At 36.5% G+C, this 25863-nt stretch overlaps 1 protein-coding gene across 2 annotated transcripts; it reads right to left on the bottom strand.

The window, feature by feature from the left end:
• Nucleotides 1-981: 981 nt before the first annotated feature.
• On the bottom strand, nt 982-24650 carry telo2 (TEL2, telomere maintenance 2, homolog (S. cerevisiae)). 2 transcript variants are annotated; one of them, NM_001077741.1, is given in 20 exon segments: nt 982-1280; nt 1975-2090; nt 2168-2232; nt 4082-4181; nt 4263-4351; nt 5855-6019; nt 7256-7327; nt 7416-7532; nt 7610-7701; nt 7819-7907; nt 8004-8093; nt 9410-9504; nt 10942-11078; nt 13103-13244; nt 15197-15265; nt 15790-15892; nt 18945-19092; nt 19553-19621; nt 22102-22382; nt 24008-24650. In NM_001077741.1, coding segments are annotated over 20 exon segments (2469 nt in total). In that variant the 5' UTR covers nt 24325-24650; the 3' UTR covers nt 982-1167.
• Between the last annotated feature and the right edge of the window lie 1213 nt (nt 24651-25863).

Below are 25863 nucleotides of genomic sequence, written 5' to 3'. Positions count from 1 at the left end.
ATGGTCAGCAACAATACTCAGGTGGGCTGTGGCGTAGACACGATGCCCAATTGGTACAAATGAGCCCAAAGTGTGCAAAGAAAATATCCCTCACACCATTACACCACCACCACCAGGCTAACTGTTAATACAATGCAGGATGGATCCATGCTTTTATGCTGTTGACACCAAATTCTGACCTGACCATACGAAGGTCAGCAGAAATGGAGACTCATCAGATCAGGCAACGTTTCTCCAATCTTCTATTGTCCAGTTTTGGTGAGCCTGTGTGAATTGTATCCTCAGTTTCCTGTTCTTAGCTGACAGGAGTGGCACCCGGTGTGGTCTTCTGCTGCTGTAGCCCATCTGTCTCAAGGTTGGACGTGTTGTGCGTTCAGAGATGCTCTACTGCAGACCTTGGCCATTCTCCTCTGACCTCTGGCATCAACAAGGCATTTGCGCACACAGAACTGCCGCTCACTGGATATTTATTTATTTTCGGACCATTCTCTGTAAATCTAAGAGATGGTTGTGCCAGAAAATCCCAGTAGATCAGCAGTTTCTGAAATACTCAGACCAGCCCGTCTGGCACCAACAACCATGCCACGTTCAAAGTCACTTAAATCACCTTTATTCCCCATTCTGGGGGTTTGAACTGATCGTCTTGATCATGTCTACATGTCTGGATGCATTAAGTTGCTGCCATGTGATTGCCTGATTAGAAATTTTCGTTAACAAGCAGTTGGAGAGGTGTACCTAATAAAGTGGCCAGTGAATGTATATTCACAATTCGAAGTGTAAACTTCACTGCATTGGGCGTTGAACTGCATTGTAAAGTATACTTACTTTTGCTACTTATACTTTCATATCAGACTTAAAACTTAAAACATCAGCTTAGAGTGAATTTAGGTCACATTAAAGCTTCTCTGAGTGAAATATAGATGAGAAGCAGATTTAGGGTAACCTTTAATAAGGCTTTGTCACACAAAAAAAAATCACAAATGTTAAGAACGCTTTAATGTCTCAAACATTAAATACACAAAATAACACATAATGAAATTAGAGATGCATCAGTCCAGAGCGATAAACTCCTAAATCTTCGCTCCGGAAGATCCTTTATTGTATTCACCTGTTCATTTTGAGATGTGATAACCTGTCAGAAGTGTCAGAAATACACAGAGATGTCCATCATGTCTCCATATCTGGGATCTGCAGCTGAGATTTGAGGTTTTTGTCCATCAGCATTAAACTCTGTACAGCCAAACTCCTGCAGTCGGAGTCACAGTCGCTCTCTGCCACATCTGCACACAAAAACCCAGCATCACTCACATACACACAGATCAAGACTAAACTATTCGCCCTTCTGTAAGTCTTTTCCAATTATTTTCCAAGTGATGTTTAACGGAAAAAAGTTTTTTTTAAAGATTAGTTAATCATGTTAATTCATGCTACAAACATATTAAATCATGCTATAAATGTTTGCTTTCGCGTTTCTAGCATGATTTAATATATTTGTAGCGTGAATTAACATTTTATTTGCAAAAATGAACATTTCTGGCATGTTTCAAGCAATAATTTAACATTTTGGTCAAAATCCATGCTAATTCAAGGTAGAAACATGGAAGTTCTTGTCAGAAAACTAAATTTTTTACTATTTTAAACATGTCAAATCATGCTTATGCATGCTAATAAGGCCTTTAAATTTCACTTTAAGCTCAATACAAATATCTTGCAAGATAACTATTAAAATATTTTATACTATCATCATGGCAAAGAAAAAAGAAATTAGTAGTTAAAACTATTATATTTAGAAATGTGTTTTTAAAACAACAGGGCTAATAATTGTATATATAATTTTATACAGGGATAATAACTAACAATAAAAAATAAATTAATAAATAATTATTATAAATAATAATAATTTTATGTCTGAAAAAGAATTAAAAATTCACGAGAGGGCAAATAATTGTGTCTTCCACTGTATACAGTCTGTACCTGCGAGCCAGGCTCTGGTCTCCATCAGATCATCACCCAGTTCTGTAAGCAGGTTCTCACTGGGCATGCTCAAAAACACAGCGCAAACCGCAAACATAACCCCCCTCCTCACCATCCTACAAGACGAAAGAGAGTGTGTATGAAATGACATGAATATACAAGTGAGATAATGCATCATAGAAGACAGACTTACTGGTCAGTGTGGAAGCGAACGGCCCACACAAAGTCCAGCAGAGCTCTGCCCATCTGAGACACAACCTGAGGGAAAAAAAGCATTCATACAATCTCACTCCAGATAGAAAGATATACAGTTGAGATTTTTCTCAGAACAAGTATTTCCATTTTTATGACTTTCATCATTTTTCATTATTATTTTTATTTTAAAAAAATTCTGAAACAAGATTTTTGCAGTTGTCTTTTATCCTTTCTGGGAGGAGAGTATTTGAAATATTTCATGTATTTTCGTTTACTCAGAGCTGAGGTAGTTATTAATGTTAGGTAAACTAAGGGCACGTTTACACTAGTGCGTTTTAGTTTGAAAACGCATAAGTTTTGCTACAGTTACGCCATCCATCCACACTACGCCGGAGTTTTCAAGCGGCGAAAACGGAGCGTTTTGGAAACGCTGGAGAGGCTGTTTTCATTCTGAAACGCTGCTGCTCCGTCTCAGTGTAGATGAGGGAAAACGGAGACATCTGTAAACGGAGGCGGGGCTGCAGAGATTCGCTACCTGATTGGGGCTTTTGTGTCATTGCGTATCCTTCCCTTATTCGTCAAGCCCCTATCACATGACTATAACACATGGCTTTAACGCTACCGGAAGACAGCAGATCAGCCTTCAGTGTAAACAACAACATGGACACAGAAATGGGAGCGTTGTTTGCACTATTGTCTGTTTTAGGCGCCATTGTGCAGTTATTCATTTGTTACGTTTAGTAACAACTCGACCTCGTCGTCTGTCCACAAAAATACCTCTCTTGCTTTTTTTGACATCGCGTTCATTGTTCAACCGGTGTTTGTTGACTAACAATAACCAAATGCTGAGCGAGACACATGCTTTCTGTTTATACTAGACCGCGCATACACAGAGTGTGCGAATGGTCAAGTGATATACGTTTTTGGTGGCGTAGTGTGGACGGAGATATGTTCAGAAACGCTAGTTGAAACACTAGTGTGGATGCGGATCGTTTTTGATCTAAAGTGCTGTTTTAAAACTAAAACGCACTAGTGTAAACAGGGCCTAAGTCTCTTGGAGGTGACTTGTTCACTTAAACCATTTTTTAAACCATTCAGCCAAATTCTTGCTCTGGCAGGGTCAGTTGTAGCTTAGCACAATTTATGTTTACTCTGATTTGGCAATTAGCATCACGTAAAAAAAGAAGCATTTAGATAATTTTCCTGAAGTCATCTTTAGTTACATTGGGTAATAAGACTGAAAGAAAATGAAAAGTTACTATTCTAGGTCGGTATTACTAGGAACTATACTTTCATTCTGCTGTAATAGTCAAGAAAAAAAAATGCTGCGGTAAAAAAGGAAAATTATAAGTTGTTTTGTTAATCTTTTGGAATTAAATGCTAATGGTCTAATCCAATTCAATTCATTATGCTAAGCTAATTTTTTTTTTTTTAAATGCTTTAAGTCAACTGTTTAACTCTAGGAGACTAGTAAAATGAGTTTTTTTTTTCAAAAACCATAGAGTGTTCCTTTAATCCACTTTAATACTTACATAACACATTGAAAAATATATTGGAAAAAACTGTAGTGTTACTTGGGGTTATCACAAGAGTTATAAATTTTATGCCCTTCCACGTGCAACCCAGTACCGGGAAACACCAATACACTCTCATTCACTCATACACTACGGCCAATTTAGTTTATTCAATTCACCTATAGCACGTGTTTGTACTGTAGGGGGAAACCGGAGCACAGGACTAAACCCACACCAACAGGGGGAGAACATGCAAACTCCACACAGAAATGCCAACTGGCCCAGCCGGGACTTGAACCAGCGACCTTGTTGCTGTGAGGCTACAGTGATAAACACTGAGCCAGTGAAAATGAAATAGACTGTGTAATGAATGCAGTGTTTCTAGTGTGTGTTTGTACCGGTGCATTGACAGCCAGATGCATGAGCAGCCCAAGAGTGTGCAACAGTCGTCCCAACACCAGGTGATCACCGCCCAGGAGGTCAAACGTTGTCTGTGGCCTTTAAAAAAACAGCATAAAAGCTCTGCCATACTGTCTTTGGAAATCAATGTACTATGAAAACATGCCCAAGTAAACAGACCTGTCATAGCTCCTAAACAGCGGGAAGAAGAAAAATCCAGCGACCGGAGCGTAACGGTTGGGAACAGCTTTAACAGGTTGAGTGACACCCTGAACACAATGCATTATTAGACAACACAGAATTATAAAGGAGATCCACAAATAAAATTGGGTGTTTGAGGGCCCAGGTCACTTACAGTTGAAGTCAGAATTATTTACCCTCCTTTAAATCCTTTTTGAAGTATTTCCTAAATTATGTTTAACAGAGCGAGGATTTTTTCACAGTATTTCCTATAATATTTTTTCTTCTGGAAAAATTCTTATTTGTTTTATTTCAGCTAGAACAACAGCAGTTTTGAATTTTTTTAAACACCATTTTAAGCTAAATATTACTAGCCGCCTTAAGCAATATTTTTATTCAATAGTCTACAGAACAAACCACAGTCGTACAATGACTTGCCTAATTACCCTAACCTGCCTATAAAACCTAGTTAAGCCTTCAAATGTCACTTTAAGCTAAATACTAGTACATCGAAAAATATCTAGTCAAATATTGCCCTATACTGTACTATAATGTACTGTCATCATGGCAAAGATAAAATGGTACATACATACCAGACATGGGTGAAGCGTCAATCACGACTTACAAAGACACGAATAGACATCCTGTGGCGCGGATTGCTTGAGTTAGAAAATCATTTGCGCCGCGTTAACCAATCAGGACCTTGCTCTTGTAGGGGCGGGATTATGTTGTAGCGCCTGTTGTTGGTGTCCTGAAGGGAAATCGGTAAAGTCTAGATCGGATACACGGCCGGCTGGAAGTGAGATATGCACATCAATACAGCAGCATTATGACACTCTGTAACAATTATTAATATTTTTACATTACTGTGACGGTTGGGTTTAGGGTTGGGGTGGGGGTAGGTATTAAAAAATACAATTTGTTAGGTAATTAATAGATACGCAACGACCAGGCTAATGTCAGCGGAGAACAGCTCATCAAACTGGGCCCGGCTCAGTCTGAAGCACCGCTGAAAGCTTGATCATCCAAGTATAGTTTCTGGATAAGTTAATGAACTCACAGAGCTGGGTGCACCTCTGAAGGATCTAGTGGACTCAGACATGGTGCTAAACGAATCTAAGCTGTTTTTCAGCCTTCCTAAAGCCATAAAGCACAGCTACTTTCTCAACAAAGTCCATGTTAGCCATTTAGAAACGAAACTGGAGTCACTGGGCAGACAGAAGCCCCGCCCATGAAGCGAAGCCGCGTCTATTGTGAAGCGAATTTGACGAGCAAATGAAGCAAGTTAACGCAAAATGTTCACGTGTCTATTTAAGTGCGAATAGTGCAATTTATTCACAAAAGTCGCATCTGGTGTGAACACCCCAAAATAAATCAGTTATTAGAAATGAGTTATTAAAACTATAATGTTTAGAAATGTGTTTAAAAAAAAACTTCTCTCCGTTAAACAGAAATTTGGGAAAAATATGCAGGGGGGGGCTAATAATTCTGACTTTAACTGTGGTTGACCAGAGACTAAGTAAATGACCATCAGATTTTCAGTGTTTAGGTGCATCATGTCTTTGATGTGCATATTTCTGAGGGCGTGTCACCTTGCTGATCCGTCTGGTTTTGCTCTGGATCCGTTTGTCTACAATCTGCCGCCAGTGTGTGATGTCATCGCTCTGACCCAGAGGAGTCACTGCTGTGATTGGCTCAGCTCCTGTGTGCTTGTTTGTGACTGGTTCAGACAGTTCCTGTGCAGCGAGAGCAAGGACCTGAAACAGTAGAGTCACATGACCCTTCAGAAATCCTACTGATGTACTGATTGAAAAACAGTTCTCATTATTATCACAGTGTTGCTGTGATACTTTTTTTAGGATTCACTGATGAACAATAAGTTTAAAAGAACATCATTTGTCTTGACAACATGGATTATGGCCATGCGGGAAACATGCTAGCAAAGATAAAATATTAAATTCATGCTTGAAACATGCCAACTCATGGCAGAAATGCTCATTTTTCAAGTAACATGCAAAGCATAATAGCATGATGCTAACGTGCTAAAAAAAGGTCAACAAATATGCTAATTCATGCTAGCAACAGTATAAATCAGGCTAGAAGCATACCAGCAACTCATTAATTCTTGCTAATGTGTTATGTCACGCTAAATAATCCTAAAAACATGATAACACTATGCTAACGTGCTAAAAACAGGTTATCAAATATGCTAGTTCAGGCTAGCAACATTATAACTCAAGCTAGAAGCATACCAGCAATCGTTAATTCTATCAAACAGGCTAATCAATTCTAACAAAAAATTATAATATTATGCTAACGTGCTAAAAAAAGGTCAACAAATATGCTAATTCATGCTAGCAACAGTATAATTCAGGCTAGAAGCATACCAGCAACTCGTTAATTCTTGCTAATGTGTTATATCACGCTAATTAATCCTAAAAACATGATGACACTATGCTAACGTGCTAAAAACAGGTTATCAAATATGCTAGTTCAGGCTAGCAACATTATAACTCAAGCTAGAAGCATACCACCAATCGTTAATTCTATTAAACATGCTAATTAATTCTAGCAAAAATAATAATATTATGCTTACGTGCTAAAAAAAGGTCAACAAATATGCTAATTCATGCTAGCAACAGTATAAATCAGGCTAGAAGCATACCAGCAACTCGTTAATTCTTGCTAATGTGTTATATCACGCTAATTAATCCTAAAAACATGATAACACTATGCTAACGTGCTAAAAACAGGTTATCAAATATGCTAGTTCAGGCTAGCAACATTATAACTCAAGCTAGAAGCAAACCACCAATCGTTAATTCTATCAAACATGCTAATTAATTCTAACAAAAATGATAATATTATGCTTACGTGCTAAAAATAGGTTAACAAATATGCAAATTTATGCTAGCAATATTTAAATTCTAGGTAAAAGCATAATGCCAACATGCTAAAAACAGAAAAACCATTCGTTTTGATATTATCCTGACCTCCAGAATGTCCAATCTCTGCCTCAAGCTGTAGTTGAGAGCATAAAACTCTGTCGTCCAATAGTCTACGACCTACAGAGGAAACAAAGATCACTTCGTAAGATTCTGCACAGATCTGAGTGTGTCATGTCTTATGCATGTTATGGTGTGATGGTTTTACCGGCTTTATGTCGGTAACGGTGAGGGCCACCATGGCGTTCTGCCGCAGCGAGAGGAAGAGCGCAGTGTTGTACCTGTCCTCTAGATGGAGCAGCACTTTACTAAACTGAACACTGATCTAAAACCAACACAAGCCAATGAGTGCTGAGTTTATATGATCTTTAGTCATTAAAGTCTGCTGGGATGACCTCTGACCTCTTGTGTAGCCTTCACGTTCTTTCTGAGAAGAGTTTCTGCCACTTGCAGACTGAGTTCAAACCTTTCAGCATCATCAGACGACATTAAACCTGCAAATAAAGCATACGAACAATACAATACTGAAGACTGAACCTGAATACAAGACTGAACCTGAGCAGGTTTTCCTCAGGGGAGTTTTATTGCTAGCTAAAACTATTGTAGATCACCTTCCAGACAGTCTCTGACGTAACGCGGCGGCGCCGATTTCTTCTTCTCCTGATCAGCTGACATGTCGTATGGAGTCAGATCATCATCACTAACAGAAAAATAAAGGACAAAATCATCTCCAGATAAATTCTATTAGCAAGCAACATCCCTGTACATTTCTCATGTGTGTTTGTGTTAGATATACCTGTCCAGTTCAGATTCACTGCCGTTACCAGGATCCGATGCCACTGACTGTGACGACACTGGAGCCTCAACTTTAGGTTCTGGCTGAAGACTAGCAAAATAAAAGTCATGTAACAGTGTATTTTACAAAAAGTAAAGCATAATATGAGAGTTTCATTCAAACATTCATATACTCACTGGCCACTTTATTAGGTACACCTTATTAGTACCAGGTTGGCCCCCTTTTGCCTTCAGAACTGCCTTAATCCTTTGTGGCATAGATTAAACAAGATACTGGACATATTCCTCAGAGATTTTGCTACATATTGACATGATAGCATCACACAGTTGCTGCAGATTTGTCGGCTGCACATCCATGATGTGAATCTCCCGTTCCACCAGATCCCAAAAGTGCTCTATTGGATTAAGAGCTGGTCACTGTGGAGGCCATTTGAGTACAGTGAACTCATTGTCATGTTCAAGAAACCAGTCTGAGGTGATTCACGCTTTATGACATGGTGTGTTATCCTGCTGGAAGTAGCCTTTAGAAGATGGAGACACTGTGGTCATAAAGGGATGGACATGGTCAGCAACAATACTCAGGTAGGCTGTGGTGTTGACACGATGCTCAGTTTTTACTAATGGGCCCAAAGTGTGCCAAGAGAATATCCCCCACACCATTACACCACCACCACCAGCCTGAACCGTTGATATAAGGCAGGATGGATCCATGCTTTCATGTTGTTGACACCAAATTCTGACCCGACCATCTAAATGTGGCAGAAATGGAGACTCATCAGAGCAGGCAACGTTTCTCCAATCTTCTATTGTCCAGTTTTGGTGAGTCTGTGTGAATTGTAGCCTCAGTTTCCTGCTCTTAGCTCACAGGAGTGACACCCGGTGTGTTCTTCTGCTGCTGTAGCCCATCTGCCTCAATGTTGGACGTGTTGTGTGTTTAGAGATGCTCTTCTGCAGACCTTGGCCATTCTCCTCTAACCTCTGACCATTCTCTGTAAACCCTAGAGATGGCTGTGCGTGAAAATCCCAGTAGATCAGCAGTTTCTGAAATACTCAGACCAGCCCGTCTGGCACCAACAACCATGCCACATTCAAAGTCACTTAAATCCTCTTTCTTCCCCATTCTGATGCTCGGTTTGAACTGCAGCAGATCATCTTGATCATGTCTACATGCCTAAATGCATTGAGTTGCTGCCATGTGAATGGCTGATTACAAATTAGCGTTAACTAGCAGTTAGACAAGTGTACCTAATAAAGTGGCCGGTAAGTGTATAATACAATGTAAGCTGCAAAAACTAAGCCTACACACTTAATTCAAAGTGAAATTAGTGACATAACATTACCGAAAACATTGTGTTGCGTGCTGCCTTTTATAGTTTTATTTTTTAAATTATAAAATCTGATTTTTACCTGTTGGATGCATCAGGCTGTTCCTCCTCATCATCGTTAACAGCTAGAGACTCCATTAATGACTTCAGCTCGCCGATCTCCTCATCTGCTCCATACTGACTCACAAAAACAGTGATTTAGCATTTTGTTATAATATAACACTGACAGACAGTATCAGCTATATTAGGCTGCTGTTACTTTAACACGATGCACAAATTCAATTCACTGTTTATGTTTACTTAGGACATAATAACTGTTTATGATACTCACTAAGTTGGGTATTTTGACATTCATTCATCAATTCATTATTTAAGGAATAAAGAAGGGACAGGGCGGGGCATGTAAGTTACTAGAGCATTTGATTGGTCAGAAGATTTAATGAGAAACTAAAGTATTAGGTGATGTGAAAAAAAATCATTGATCACTTTAAACGTTTAAACACATCGGCACTGGTTTAAATGTCTGCAAATGCAATAATGCAAAACCTAAAAGCTCAACAAGCCTGTGCTAAATATGTAAGGTTGGTTGTTGCTAGAAGGGATACAGCTGCAGCCAGAAGTTAACGAGAATTACTTACATCATTTAATAAACGATCCATTAATTGTATTTATTACCATCTACACCCACCCCAACACTATACAAATCAATGGTCACTGGTTTCTATACAGCTGCAGCCAGAGATTAATGAGATATATATTATTTATTAAATGATCCATTATTTGTATTTTAATTATATTTACTCACCCTAACATTATAGATCTCAATGGTTACCGGTTTCTAGAAGGTATAAAGCTGCAGCCAAATGTTAATGAAATTTATTTATATCATTTATTATATTATCAGTTAATTATATTTTATTAACATCTACACCCACCCCAACCCTAACACTACAGAAAGTAAATGGTTGCCGGTTTTTAGAAGAGATACAGCTGCAGCCGGAAGATAACAAGATTTATTTATTATATTATCCATTAATTATATTTTATTAACATCTACACCCACCCACCCCAACCCTAACACTATAAAAAGTCAATGGTTACCGGTTTCTAGAAGAGATACAGCTGCAGTCGGAAGTTAATGAGAATTATATCTATATATATATATATATACATAATTTATTATATTATCCATTAATTATATTTTATTAACATATTCAACCACCTCAATCCTGAAATAATAAAAGTCAACAGTTACCGGTTTCTAGAAGGGATACAGCTGCAGCCGGAAATGAATGAGATTTATTTACTCATTTATTAATTTCCTTTTCTGCATAGTCCCTTTATTAATCTGGGGTCGCCACAGCGGAATAAACCGCTGAGATTTATTTATATTATATTATCCATTAACTATATTTTATTAACATGCTCACCCACTCCAACCCTAACACTATAGAAGTCAATGGTCACCAGTTTCCAACATTCTTCAAAATATCTTCCTTTGTGTTCAACAGAAGAAAGAGACTCAAACAGGTTTAGAACAAGTTCAGGTTGAGTAAACAATGACAGAAGTTCAGTTTTGGGTGCACTGTACCTTTAAGTATGCAAATTACTCACCTGAAATTTTAATTGTGATCCAGGTGTGTCCAATCTATGACTGAGACACTCGCCCACCACCATACCCATCCGTCGAATACGCTCTACATTGCTGTCAAGACGACACTGAACTCCTCCCAGCATGCACTGCAGCATCTCTGTGAAACAAACCTCATATTAATAGCATGAAGCAGCAGGGATAGTTTCCCCCCAAAAACTCAAATAATTCTCATGTGGTTCAAAACAATTATGAGTTTCTTTTTTCTATTGAACACTAAAGAAGATGTATGAAAGAATGATGGAAACCGGTAACTATTAGCATCCATACATGGGGAAAAAAAAACTAAAAGTACTTTGGAAGTCGATGTATATCTTTAGTATATCTTCCTTTATGTTCAACAGAAGACAGAAACAGGTTTTAATGATAAATAAATGATGACAAAATTTTAATTTTTGAGTGAACTATCTTTTTAAAAGTCTATTAAAGCCACTACTTCAAGTAGGGTTGGCTTTTTCACATATTAAGGAACACAATATATTTAATGATATCCTAAGCACTGATAAGGGCATTGCATTGACTTCCATAGAAGGGAAAAACAAGCACTATGGAAGTCAATGGTTACCGGTTTCCAACATTTTTCAAAATATCTTCTTTTATGTTCAACAGAATAAAGAAACTCAAACGAGTTTAAGACAAATGAGGGAAGGGTAAATGCGAGAATTTTCATTTTTGGGTGACCCATCCCTTTAAATATCTACTAAAGCCACTACTTCAACTATGTTTGGCTTCTTTAGATATTAAGACATGCAATATATTACATAATACTATAAGCATTGATAAATGCATTACATTTTTACATATTTAAAGGGATAGTTCAGCCAAAAATGAAAATGTATTCACTATTTACTCTCCCTCAAGTGGTTTCTTTCTCCTGTTGAAGACAAAAGAAGATATTTTGAAGAAAGCTGAAAACTAGTAACCATTGACTTCCATAGTAGGAAAAATATGTGGTATGTTTCCAGCATTGCTCAAAATATCTTCTTTTATGTTCAACAGAACTGGGTAAATGTGAGAGTTTTTATTTTTGGGTGAACTATCCCTTTAAAAAAAGCCAGCACTATGTTTGGTTTCTTCACATATGATAATATAAATAAAATATTTAATAATGCTCTAAGCATTGATAAGTGCGTTGCATTACTTAAAGGGACAGTTCACTAAAAATATAAATTTACTCTCTGTTTACTCTCCCTCAAGTGGTTTCAAACCAGTTTGAGTTTCTTCTGTTGAACATAAAAGAAGATATTTTGAAGAAAGCTGAAAACCGGTAACCATTGATTTTCATAGCCGAAAAAGCAAGTAGTATGGAAGTCAATGGTTACCGGTTTCAAGCATTGTTAAAAGTATCTTCTTTTATGTTCAACAGGACAGGGTAAATGTGAGAATTTTTCATTTTGGGGTAAACCATCCCTTTAAGTAGAAAAAAAACTAATAGTAGGAAAGTCAATGATTACCGGTTTCCAACATTCTTCAAAATATCTTTTTTGGTCTTCAACAAAAACTCAAACAGATTTAGAACAAATAAAGGGATGGTACAGAGCTCAGCATATATAAGTGCACCCCTCACAAATCTCTCTTTTCGATTCATATTTAAAATAGGAAGCTCTACAATATTATATTTGTGCATATACATTAGATTATTCAGTACTGAAGCCAAATCTGGAGCTAATCTAACAAAATAACTTACCATAGCGGTCCAAAAATTTGTACAGCCAAATTTATATGATATAGAAAAACATTAAATACAAATTTACAAAAGAGGAAAAATCAAGAGAAGCAAAAAATGTGAAAATTTTTGTTAAAATTTTGTAGCTTGTAATTTATTTTTAACATTTAGCTTGAATTTAATTGTATTATCTTTCCATTTCTAAATATGTTTGGTGACTAAAATATTATTTGAATAAATATATCTGTTTAATAAATCTGTTTTGTTTAAATGCACCAAAATACACAGCCTATATTCACTGAGAAATGGAGAAAATGGGGTGCACTCAGTTATGCTGAGCACTGGAAATGATGACGTTTAAAAAATTTTGTGAACGATCCCCTTAAAAGTCCACGACATCAATTGTGTTTAGCAAGTGCAAAGAATTGTATGCGAGATCTACAAAGGCTGTTTGTTACCTTGCCGTAATTCTTGTATTTCAGAATCGTCGAGTAAAGCCACACACAGCAGTAAAGCTTTACTGACGTACAGCTGCTGTTCGACACACGTGTGTTTGACCGCACTGCTGTTACACCACACCTGACACACACTCCGAAGAACCTACACACAATAATTACATCATCTCTTAAGGGGATATAAAAAATAAAAATGTACTCCAAATTTACTCACCCTCAAGTGGTTCTAAACCTTTATTAGTTTCTTTCTTCACATAAACACAAAAAGAAGATATTTTGAAGAATGCTGAAAGCCATTAACCGTTGACTTCCATAGTAGGAAAAACAGGTACTGTGGAAGTCAAGTTGCCGGTATCAAGCATTATTTATTATATCTAATTTTGTGTTTAACAGATTGAAAAACTCAAACGTGATTGGAACAAGTAAAGGGTGAGTAAACAATGACAGAGTTTTCATTTTTGGGTGAACTGTGCCTTTAAGAAATTCATTTGTTAACATTATATGAGTCAAAATTGTGAATTTTTCTTTTAAATGTAAAATATTATATTATAAAAATTATTATTAATATTTTTACTATTATACACTCACCTGCCACTTTATTAGGTACACCTGCCCAACTGCTCGCTAATGCAAGTTTCTCATCACAGAAGACCACACCGGATGCCACACCTGTCAGCTAAGAACAGGAAACTGAGGCTACAATTCACACAGACTCACCAAAACTGGACAATAGAAGATTGGAGAAACGATTCCTGCTCTGATGAGTCTCCATTTCTGCCACATTTAGATGGTCGGGTCAGAATTTGGCGTCAACAACATAAAAGCATGGATCCATCCTGCCTTGTATCAATGGTTCAGGCTGGTGGTGGTGGTGTAATGGTGTGGGGGATATTTTCTTGGAACACTTTGGGCCCATTAGTACCAATTGAGCATCATGTCAACACCACAGCCTACTTGAGTATTGTTGCTGATCATGTCCATCCCTTTATGACCACAGTGTACCCATCTTCTGATGGCTACTTCCAGCAGGATGACGCTCCATGTCATAAAGCGTGAATCACCTCAGACTGGTTTCTTGAACATGACAATGAGTTCACTGTACTCAAATGGCCTCCACAGTCACCAGCACTCAATCCAATAGAGCACCTTTGGGATGTGGTGGAACAGGAGATTCGCATCATGGATCTGCAGCCGACAAAAACTGCGTGATGCTATCATGTCAATATGGACTGAAATCTCTGAGGAATATTTCCAGTACCCTGGTAAATCTATGCTATGAAGGATTAAGGCAGTTCTGAAGGCAAAAGAGGGTTCAACCCGGTACTAGTAAGGTGTACCTAATAAAGTGGCCAGTGAGTATATGAATGTTTGAATTAAACTCTCATATTATGCTTTACTTTTTGTAAAATACACTGTTATGTATGTATGTATGTATTATAAGCAGGGCCAGACGGAATCTGCGTACGTTTTTTGCTATTTCTGCGGAGAATTTTGGTAAAAATCTGCAGATTTCTGCGGAATTATTTTGGGAGTATCATAAATAAAACCTTAATATATTAAATAAAAAGTAATAAATTACTGAATAAAAACTGAATAAATTCAGATTTACACATTTACTCAAGCAAATAAACAGAATTAATAATGGGCTAAAAATCTGCAGAAATCTGCGGAATTCTGCGGAAAATCTCCGGAAAATCTACGGAATTCTGTGCGTGCAGATTCCGTGTGGGCCTAATTAAAAGTTATTAAATATTATAGAACATTAAGTATAGATTATTTAACCTGAATATATTCTGTATACTACCAACCGTAAACATATCTAAATATACATTTGATTTGATTGATGCATTGATAAAAACTGAATTTGGCAAACTTTAAAGGCAATTTTCTCAGTATTTCGATTTTTTTTTAACCCTCAAATTGCAGATTTTAAAATAGTCACATCTCATCCTTTCATAACCTCCCATAAATGAGCGAAAAGCTTATTTATTCAACTTATTTTCCTCCCTTATGACTGGTTTTGTGTTACAGGGTCACATTTGTTCTTCATATTCAAACAACAATTGCAGAACCGCACAATATATACAGTATGATCACCTGTTTAAGCAGCGGGCGACGTGATGAATCCACCGCCAAATAACCAAGAACAGACTTTAACAAGCGAGTCTGAAATAAAAAAAAGAGAATGAGACGTGATAAATATGAATCATTGATTGCTCATGAGCAAATCATTAAAATCATGCTTATTAATCTATCACATTCATATACAATGATATTTACATTGTACGTTAAAGTTTTTTAAAGAGACAGTTCACCCAAAGATCAATATCTGTCATCATTTACTCTCCCTTTATTTGTGTCAAACACAAAAAACAGGAAAAAAGTTTTTTTCCTTTAGCTGAACACAAAAGAAGACATTTTGAAGAATGTTGGAAAGCGGTAACCATTGACTTACATAGTATTTGTTTGTCCTACTATGGAGGTCAATGGTTTTCAGCTTCCTTCAAAATATCTTCTTTAGTGTTCAACAGAAGAAACTCATAATGGTTTGTAACCATTTGAGGGAGAGTAAACAGTGAGTAAATCCTCATCTTTGGGTGAACTGTCCCTTTTTTCCTATGAATAGGCTCAGTAATAAAGAAGTGTATAATAATAGGTTTATATTTAGAGGTGTTTATTGTTCCACTCACTGGATGTTGGTATTGCTGCAATATCAGTTTATGAGTGAGAACAAACTGAGCTTTCTTATTGGTCAGCACCAGGTTTCCCATCAGCCTGGACACGGCAGCCGCCCTGAAACACACACTCATGTTAAAGGGATAGTTCACCCTAAAAAACTCAATTGTATTTGATTTGCCATCATATCTAAAAATGTATATCTGTTTGCATAATAATAAAATAACTATTATTTTATAACGCATGTACAATGTAAACAGATTTCTGATTAGTAAAAAAACTAAACAAATAAAAGCATTAATTTTTATTATTTTAGGCCAGGGGTGTCAAATCCAAACTTGGCAAAACTTGGCAAGGGCCACAATGAGTGTTGCGAGTAAAGTCAGGGGCCATACATAGACATATTTAAAAATTTATTTACTGTAGAAAATAAAAGTGTGTTAACAACTGTATAACATCTCGTACGCCTCATTAAACCACATTTATCAAAATAGTAAGGGTTTACATTTAACTTGTGTCACAGCAATTCAATTCAATTTAATTCAGCTTTATTTGTATAGCGCTTTTACAATGTAGATTGTGTCAAAGCAGCTTCACATAAATGGTCATAGTAACTGGAACAGTGTGGTTCAGGTTTTAGTGTTTAAGTTCAGTTCAGTTCAGTTTAGCTCAGTTCAGTGTGATTTAATCATTACTGATAGTTCAAACACTGAAGAGCAAATTCATAGATCCGTAGCTCTACCAATCCTGAACCATGCGAGGCAGTGGCGACAGCGGAGAGGGAAAAAAAACTTCACCTGATGGGAGTGAAGGAAAAATTAATTAATTTAATTTCTCCGCTGGCCAAAAGTCTTGTGCAGAGCTTCATTTGCCGTGGTTCAATCGCAGCAGGTTTTATCTCTATCAAAGCATGAAATAAGGTCTCTAACCAATATAAGCATAAAACAGTACAGTAGGCTAGCATAGAAAAGTAGTCTACTTTAAAAACAAATTCATATTCAGAAAAAACTGATGACAAAACAAAAAGCCAACAACCGATATACCACATTGTAACAAGCAACAGATGGTTTCTGATATTGTATAATTGAACTGATTCTGTCAGCTTTAAAAAGGCAACCTAATCATGGAATGATCCATTCCAACTGTCGATGCCTACAAACCGAACTTGGGGATTTCAGAGGAAAATAAGTAAAGCAATAGATTTATTTGAGGCTATTATAGATATATGGTAGCCTATATAAATAAATAAATGGTGAGAAATTATATTATTTAGATTATGTTGCTCCAAAGGACACTTGCACTGGGCTTACATGCCAAACCTAAGAAAATTAGGGATTTTTTTATGACTACTTTCATTACAGACATAATATGGTGATCTATGAGGCAAGATCTGTGGGATGTTTTGGTCAGCTTCATTATAGAAAACATTTATTCACATGAGTATTTCACCTTGGTTGAAATTGTCGATATTCGCTGTCCACTTTGCGTTTTTTTTACATTGTGCCAGTCCCAGAAATATTTGACCTTGTTTACATTGTGTAACATTACGCTAATGTCTAAAGCAGGGGTCTCAAACTCGCGGCCCGCGGGCCATTTGCGGCCCTCAGTGCAATATTTTGTGGCCCGTGCCGACCGCTGTACACTGACAGAATCAGCGGAGCGGGGAGAGAGAGCGCTCCCCTCTCCGCTGATTCTATCCGTACACAGCAGTCACTGGCATTCCCCGCCCGCCGTGTAAACAAAGGGGCGGGGATACCGGTGACGTCACCACGCACCCCGCCCCTTTGTTAGACGCTGTGACGGGCGGGAAGTGTTAGGAGGGAACTCGCGCCGGCCAGAACCAAGGTAAGCTGTTCCCGCCCCTGCCTGCCACTTAGCTACCTATCTGCAGCCTGCCACCTACCTAGCTACAGCCTGCCTCTTTTATATATTATAGGTAGATACAGACTGGCACAGACTGATGTGACTGGAGTGGGGTGGGGGTGTTTTATTTATACATATATACGCCTTTTTTTAGGTGAGGGAATGGAAGTTTTGAGTGAGTTCCCCCACTTTTTTCCCTAGGAAAAATCAAATGGAGCTCATTGACCTGCAATGCAACTCTGATCTCAGAGTCAAGTTCAGGGAGATGAGTGGAAAAGCAGACATGCATGGGCAATTTTTGAGAGAATTGCCCCCCAGCTTCCCTGAGCTTTCCCGAATGTTCAAGCGGACCATGTGCCATTTTGGGAGCACATATTTGTGTGAGAAGTTATTCTCCACCTTGAACAATAAGTCAAAGTACAGGTCTAGACTTAATGATGATCATCTTCAAGCCATACTGAGGGTCTCAACTGCTTCCGCTCTAAAGCCAAATGTGGTTCAGATTTGTGAGAAGAAGCGCTGTCAAGTCTCTGGCAGCAAGGAGTAGGCAAAAGATGCCATGTTCAGAAGAACTGTTCATAATCTTCACTCAATGTTCTATTAATGTTCAGGACACTTCATGTTCAGAAGAAATTATTAAAACTGTTAATAATGACATTTGAGGACTTTTTTTTGTGAAATCCCTTATGCGGCCCAGCCTCACCCAGACTTTGCCTCCTGCGGCCCCCAGGTAAATTGAGTTTGAGACCCCCGATCTAAAGTGTGTTGGGTAAAGCGCAACAGCACCATCGGTGTCTCAATATTGTAATTGTCACAGACCTAATATTTAAAGCAAGCACGGGCCACTTGAACTTGATTACCAAAACTTGTTGTCGGGCCTGATTAAATGTTTTGACGGGCCACATTTGGCCCGCGGGCCTTGTATTTGACACATGTGTTTTAGGCACATCACTGAAGTGCAATATAGACATAAGCACACTTTTAGTGAGACTCTTAAAGGGACAGTTCACCTAGAAATTTACATTTACTCACTCTTTACCCTCTCTCAATTGTTTTAAACCTTTCTTTATGTTTCTATATTCGGTTGAACACACAAGAAGATATTTTGGAGAAAGCTGAAAAACAGTAACTATAGACTTCCAAATACTATGGAAGTCAACGGTTCCAGCTTTCTTCAAAATATCTTATTTTGTGTTTAAGGCTGAGTAAATGATGACTAATTTTAATTTTTGGCTGAACCATCGCTCTTTAATCAATGTATTACTGTTAAAAACCTGTGTTTAGCCACACAAACACACTCTCTCACCCACTGAGGCTGCGTATGAGTCCTGTGATCACACTCTCTGTGCATCTTTCTGGAACGTTCTCCATCAGTTTCTGTGTCACACGCTGATATAGAGCATCCTCACGGGTCACAAAGGAGAGCCGAGGACCAAGAGTCTCAAACATCTGAGCTGCATACAGAAAACACAGCAGTTAACATGCGCAGGAGAGATATTATAATGGAACTGAATTATTATTATTATTATTATTACTATTAATTTATAATTACTATTATTATAATTATTACTACTACTACTACTACTACTACTTATATACAGTGCTAAGCATATATGAGTACACCCCTCACAGATCTGTCTTTTAAAAAATTATTTCTGCAGGATGCAGAATATTAGATTTGTGCACATACATTGGATAAGTCAGTACCAAAGCCAAACCTGGAAATAATCGAACAAAATATCTAAAGATATTAGCACAAAAATAAGCACAAAATTAGCACATAAAAATAAATGAGCTGGGGAAAAATATTAAAAACATTTGAATAAACAAAAAAAATCAAGAGAAACATAAAAAACTATTCAATTAATTATTATTATTGATTTATTATAAGTAGTAATATTAAATAAAACTTACAGCTGTATCCTTGAATGCACACTTTCCCCAAAACCTGAGAGACAAACCCCAGAGAGCAGTCCCGTCCAGCTACATCAGAGGAAAGAGGTCAAATAATTCAAAGGGACTACAAATATATATACAGCTGAAGTCAGAATTATTAACCCCCTTTAAATTTTTTTTCCTTTTTTTTATATTTCCCAAATGATGTTTAACTGAGCAAAGACATTTTCACAGAATGTCTGATAATATTTTTTTTTTCTGGAAAAAGTCTTATTTGTTTTATTTCGACTAGAATAAAAGCAGATTTAAATTTTTTAAACACCATTTTAGGGACAAAATTATTAGCCCCTTAAGGCTATATTTTTTCTCGATAATCTACAGAACAAACCATCGTTATACATTAACTTGCCTAATTAACCTAGTTAAGCCTTTAAATGTCACTTTAAGCTGTATAGAAGTGTCCTGAAAAAATATCATTTAAAATATTATTTACTGTCATCATGGCAAAGATAAAATAAATCAGTTATTAGAAATGAGTTATTAAAACTATTATGTTTAGAAATGTGTTAAAAAAATCTGCTCTCCGTTAAACAGAAATTGGGGAAAAAATAAACAAGCGGTCTAAAAAAATCAGGGGAGCTAATAATTCTGACTTCAACTTTATATATATATATATATATATATATATATATATATTTTGGTGAACGCTGCAAACCAGTAACCATTGATTTCTATAGTAGGAAGAACACATACTATGGAAGTCAAGGGTTACCGGTTTCCAGCTTTCTAAAAGAATAAAGAAACTCTAACAGTTTTAAACAAGTGAAGAGCAAGTAAATGATGACAGAATTTTTTAGTTTTGCGTGAACTGGCCCTTAAAAAATGCAATGGTTGCAATTGGGCAGTAAAAGTAAAAGGGCAGAAGTGACTGAAATGATGTATTAAAATACACAGTTGCTGCAAAGACATTAAAATTAGTGCTGTCAAAAAATGTATCGCAACTACATTGCATCCAAAATAAAAGCTTGTATTTAAATAAAATGTTTTATACATAAATACATTTACACACATATTTTATATACAGTTGAAGTCAGAATTATTAGCTCCCCTGATTTTTTAGACCGCTTGTGTATTTTTTCCCCAATTTCTGTTTAACGGAGAGCAGATTTTTTCAGCACATTTCTAAACATAATAGTTTTAATAACTCATCTCTAATAACTGATTTATTTTATCTTTGCCATGATGACAGTAAATAATATTTTAAATGATATTTTTTCAGGACACTTCTATACAGCTTAAAGTGACATTTAAAGGCTTAACTGGGTTAATTAGGCAGGTTAATGTATAATGATGGTTTGTTCTGTAGATTATCGAGAAAAAATATAGCCTTAAGGGGCTAATAATTTTGTCCCTAAAATGGTGTTTAAAAAATTAATAACTGCTTTTATTCTAACCGAAATAAAACAAATAGACTTTTTTCAAAAGTAAAAATATTATCAGACATAATGTGAAAATTTCCTTGCTCTGTTTAGCATCATTTGGAAAATATTTCACAAAGAAGAAAAAAATTCGAAGGGGGCTAATAATTCTGACTTTAACTCTGTGTGTGTGTGTGTGTGTGTATGCATGTATATATATATATATATATATATATATATATATATATATATATATATATATATATATATATAAACATTTTATTTATATGTGTAAATTATACATTTATATCTAACACAAATTATACATAAATATATATATATTTTTTTAATATTTGATTATATATATTTATTATATATAGATATTATATATATTTATTTATTTATATATATATATAATATTATATAATATTTAAATATAGTTAGTACGTATACATTATTTGAATTTTTTATTTTTTTTTGGATGTGATTAATCACAAAAAGAATTTGACAGCACTAATTAAAATCTGCCTTGGTGACTATGCATTACAATATGCTGACAATATTTCAAACAATGTATTAAGCATGCTGTGGTTTTAATGATGCAATGGATAGGCATGAGTGGCAATAATAATATAAAATATGCACTGCATTAAATTATTAAACCTCCTGTCCATTTTTTCCTTCAAATATTTCCCGAATGATGTTTAACAGAGCAGGGAATTTTTCACAGTATTTCTTAAAATATTTTTTTCCTGTAGAAAGTCTTATTTGTTTCAGTTTGGCTAGAATAAAGACTTAAGCCTTATTTGTTTTCAATTGTCTACAGAAAACCATCTTCATAAAATTACTTGCCTAATTACCCTAATTAACCTAGTTAAGCCTTTAAATGTCACTTTGAGCTGAACACTTGTATCTTGAAAAACATTAAGTCAAATATTATTTACTGTCATCATGGCAAAGATAAAATAAATCAGCTATTAGAAATGAGTTAATAAAACTATTGTGATTAGAAATTAGTTGAAAAAATTGTCTCTCAGTTAAACAGAAATAGGGGAAAAATATAAAAAAAGGGGGCACAAATAATTCTGACTTCAACTGTATATGTTTGTTTCTGTATATGCAGCGATTTCACCCCTGAGCATGTGATACCTCTGAGAGCGTGGCATGTCTTCTCCAGCGTGTCCAGTATGCTGGCAGCCAGCAGAGGGTAATACTGCTGTGGAAGGAAGATGTCAGGTGTGTTCGTGTGCAGATGGTTGGAGGTGATGGAGGGTAAAGCTGCAAGGTGGCCAATCACGGTCTCCGTCAGCTGAGGAGAGTCTGCGGAGGCTCCGCTCACTTCACACCTGGACCACAACAACACCTGGAGACGAGCAGCAGAGAGAAACATCTCCAGAGCAGACACACACCGATCCAGAGCCTCACTCTCACTGTGTGTAAGAGACAACAGACATTAATATCTCACTAATATAATAGATCATTAAAATGAGTTTACTCAAAAATTACTAACAGACAGACAGACAGACAGATGGACAGACAGACAAAAGGACAGAGTCAGACAAACGGACAAAAAACAAACAGACGAAATGGACAGACAGACAGAAAGATAGATAGACAGAAAGACAGACAGACGGAAAGATAGACAGACAGACAGATAGAAAGATAGATAGACAGACAGAAAGATAGACAGACAGACAGACAGACAGAAAGACAGACAGACAGACGGAAAGATAGACAGACAGACAGATAGAAAGATAGATAGACAGACAAAGATAAACAGACAGAAAGATAGACAGACAGACAGACAGACAGAAAGATAGACAGACAGAACGATAGACAGACAGATAGACAGACATACAGACAGAAAGACAGACAGAAAGACAGAAAGACAGACAGACAGACAGACAGACAGACATACAGATAGACAGACATACAGACAGACAGACAGACAGACAGATAGACAGACATACAGACAGACAGACAGACAGAAAGACAGACATACAGACAGAAAGATAGACAGACAGAAAGATAGACAGATAGACAGACATACAGACAGAAAGACAGACAGACAGAAAGATAGAAAGATAGATAGACAGACAAAGATAGACAGACAGAACGATAGACAGACAGACAGACAGACAGCCAGACAGATAGACAGACAGACAGATAGACAGACAGAAAGATAGATAGACAGAAAGATAAACAGACAGACAGATAGACAGACAGACAGAAAGATAGACAGACATACAGACAGAACGATAGACAGACAGAACGATAGACAGACAGAAAGATAGACAGACAGATAGACAGACATAGAGACAGAAAGACAGACAGACAGACAGACAGAAAGAAAGACAGACAGAAAGATAGACAGACAGATAGACAGACATACAGACAGAAAGACAGACAGACTGACGGAAAGATAGACAGACAGACAGATAGAAAGATAGATAGACAGACAAAGATAGACAGACAGAAAGATAGACAGACAGACAGACAGACAGACAGAAAGATAGACAGAAAGATAGACAGACAGACAGACAGATAGACAGACAGAAAGATAGACAGAAAGATAGACAGACATACAGACAGACAGACAGAAAGATAGACAGACAGAACGATAGACAGACAGAACGATAGACAGACAGAAAGATAGACAGACAGATAGAAAGATAGACAGACAGATAGATAGACAGACAGACAGACAGACAGACAGACAGACAGAAAGATAGACAGACAGAAAGATAGACAGACAGACAGACAGACAGAAAGATAGACAGACAGAACGATAGACAGACAGATAGACAGACATACAGACAGAAAGACAGACAGAAAGACAGACAGACAGACAGACAGACAGACATACAGAAAGATAGACAGACAGAAAGATAGACAGACAGAAAGACGGGTGGACAAACAGACAGAAAGATAGACAGACAGAAAGACGGGTGGACAAACAGACAGAAAGATAGACAGAAGGAACGATGAACCAACAGATATATGGATTGACAGAGAAAGAGACAAGAAAGATGGACAGAGAGACAGACAGACAGACCCAGTGGAGCTGATGGTGTCCAGCAGGGTCAGGAGTGTTTGCTCTGCTGGTCCTCTGATTATAATCTCCCCCCAGAGTTTCTTCATCTCCTCCTCATCTTCATCGTGTGACCTGCTGAACCAGTGCGAGCTCTGCGCGCTAACCAGAACCTGAAGCGCGTGCGTGTGGTGAATCCGCGTGAACTCTCCGTCGTCCAGGCACCTCATGAGTGTCCGCAGTGCGTGCACGATCTCCCCGGAATCCCGTGAAGTGGAAAGAGTCTTCAGGCACGAGCTCACCTGCAGCCGCAGCGGCGATTCCGTACCGAAAGTGCCCATTGTACCACGGAGCCGGTGTTTAGGTGAAGGTTCGGTTTAAAGCGGCATTATTTTGACAATATAGTATATACCAATTAATATGGTCATATCAAAATTATACGAAACTCTATGTCATATTAGAATTGTTTAAATTAATAAAGCAAAACATGCAGATATTGATTTACACTACCGTACGATCCCAATATTAATCAAACAATTCTATACGAATACCATAATGATCATGTGCATACAATATTAGAGTACATTACTTGCTAATTTCATTTAGATGAAGGTTTAAAGTATTCCAGGAGTATTAAAACATGAAATAACTCGTAGCTCCAGTCGTGTTGACATCCCATGTGATTGTGTTCTAATAGATGTTCGTGTAGAAGCAGAAGGTCTGAACAAAGGTTCCTATCAGAATATTCTCATCTAGTTCACTAGAAGGCGCAACAGGGTCCGTTATAAAAACCATGGTAATATATTGATTACATTTGTATTTTAATTCATTGTTAATCGCTTTTTATTCATGCTCATAATCAGTTCTTATATACATTTATTTATCCTCACACAAATTTCTTCTGACTAAACTTTAAAATAGTTGCTTTTCCCATTATACACGGAGCAATGAATAATTTTTTCTTTATTTTTAATAAGTATGTTTTAAAATCAATAAAAATTTCTTGACCACTGTAAATACTGATCAGCACTTATTTCAACTTTTTGTACATTTGTTATATTTCCCTTTATGAAAATCGCAATGTTAAACTATGCTAACATTTTCTAAACAAATGACATGATAAATATATACACAATTATATATCTATGAATAAATGATGGCCTGCTGTACAAAGTGCAATTAATCAGCCACATGCTTAGATTATTTTTACAAAATTAAGGTTAGTATTTATGCAATTATTGCAACCTGATAAAATATGCTAGCATCGTGCTATAGATCAAGATGTCGCCTACTATGCTATTGTTATGCATCAATAGAGCCGCCATTTTAGTACAGGGTAGGGCTCCTTTGAAATCAATGTGGGATTAGGATGGACTGCCAACGGGAGGCATATATGCATATGTATATATGTATGTATATATATATATATATATATATATATATATATATATATATATATATATATATATATATATATATATATATATATATATATATATATGAATTATTAGACCCTCTTTGATTTTTTTTTCAAAATATTTCCCAAATTATATTTAACAGAGCAAGGAAATTTTCACAGTATGTCTGATAATATTTTTTTCTTCTGGAGAAACTCTTATTTGTTTTATTTCGGCTTGAATAAAAGCAGCTTTTGATTTTTTAAAAACTATTTTAAGGTTAATACTATTAGCCCCTTTAAGCTATATTTTGTTTTCAATAGTCTACAGAACAAACCATCATTATACAAAAACTTGCCTAATTACCCTAACCTGCCTAGTTAACCTAGTTAAGCCTTTAAATGTTTTTTTTTAATGAATGTGCGAACTTTAAAATTACAAAAAACGAAATCTTACCTATGAAATGTTCTGCCTTTATCTTCT

The sequence above is a fragment of the Danio rerio genome, chromosome 24, assembly GCF_052040795.2.
Source record: "Danio rerio strain M-AB ecotype USA chromosome 24, GRCz13ab, whole genome shotgun sequence".
NCBI classification, from domain to species: domain Eukaryota; kingdom Metazoa; phylum Chordata; class Actinopteri; order Cypriniformes; family Danionidae; genus Danio; species Danio rerio.
The sequence above is the reverse complement of the archived record's forward strand: the minus strand, read 5'-3'. Positions and strand labels throughout refer to the sequence as shown.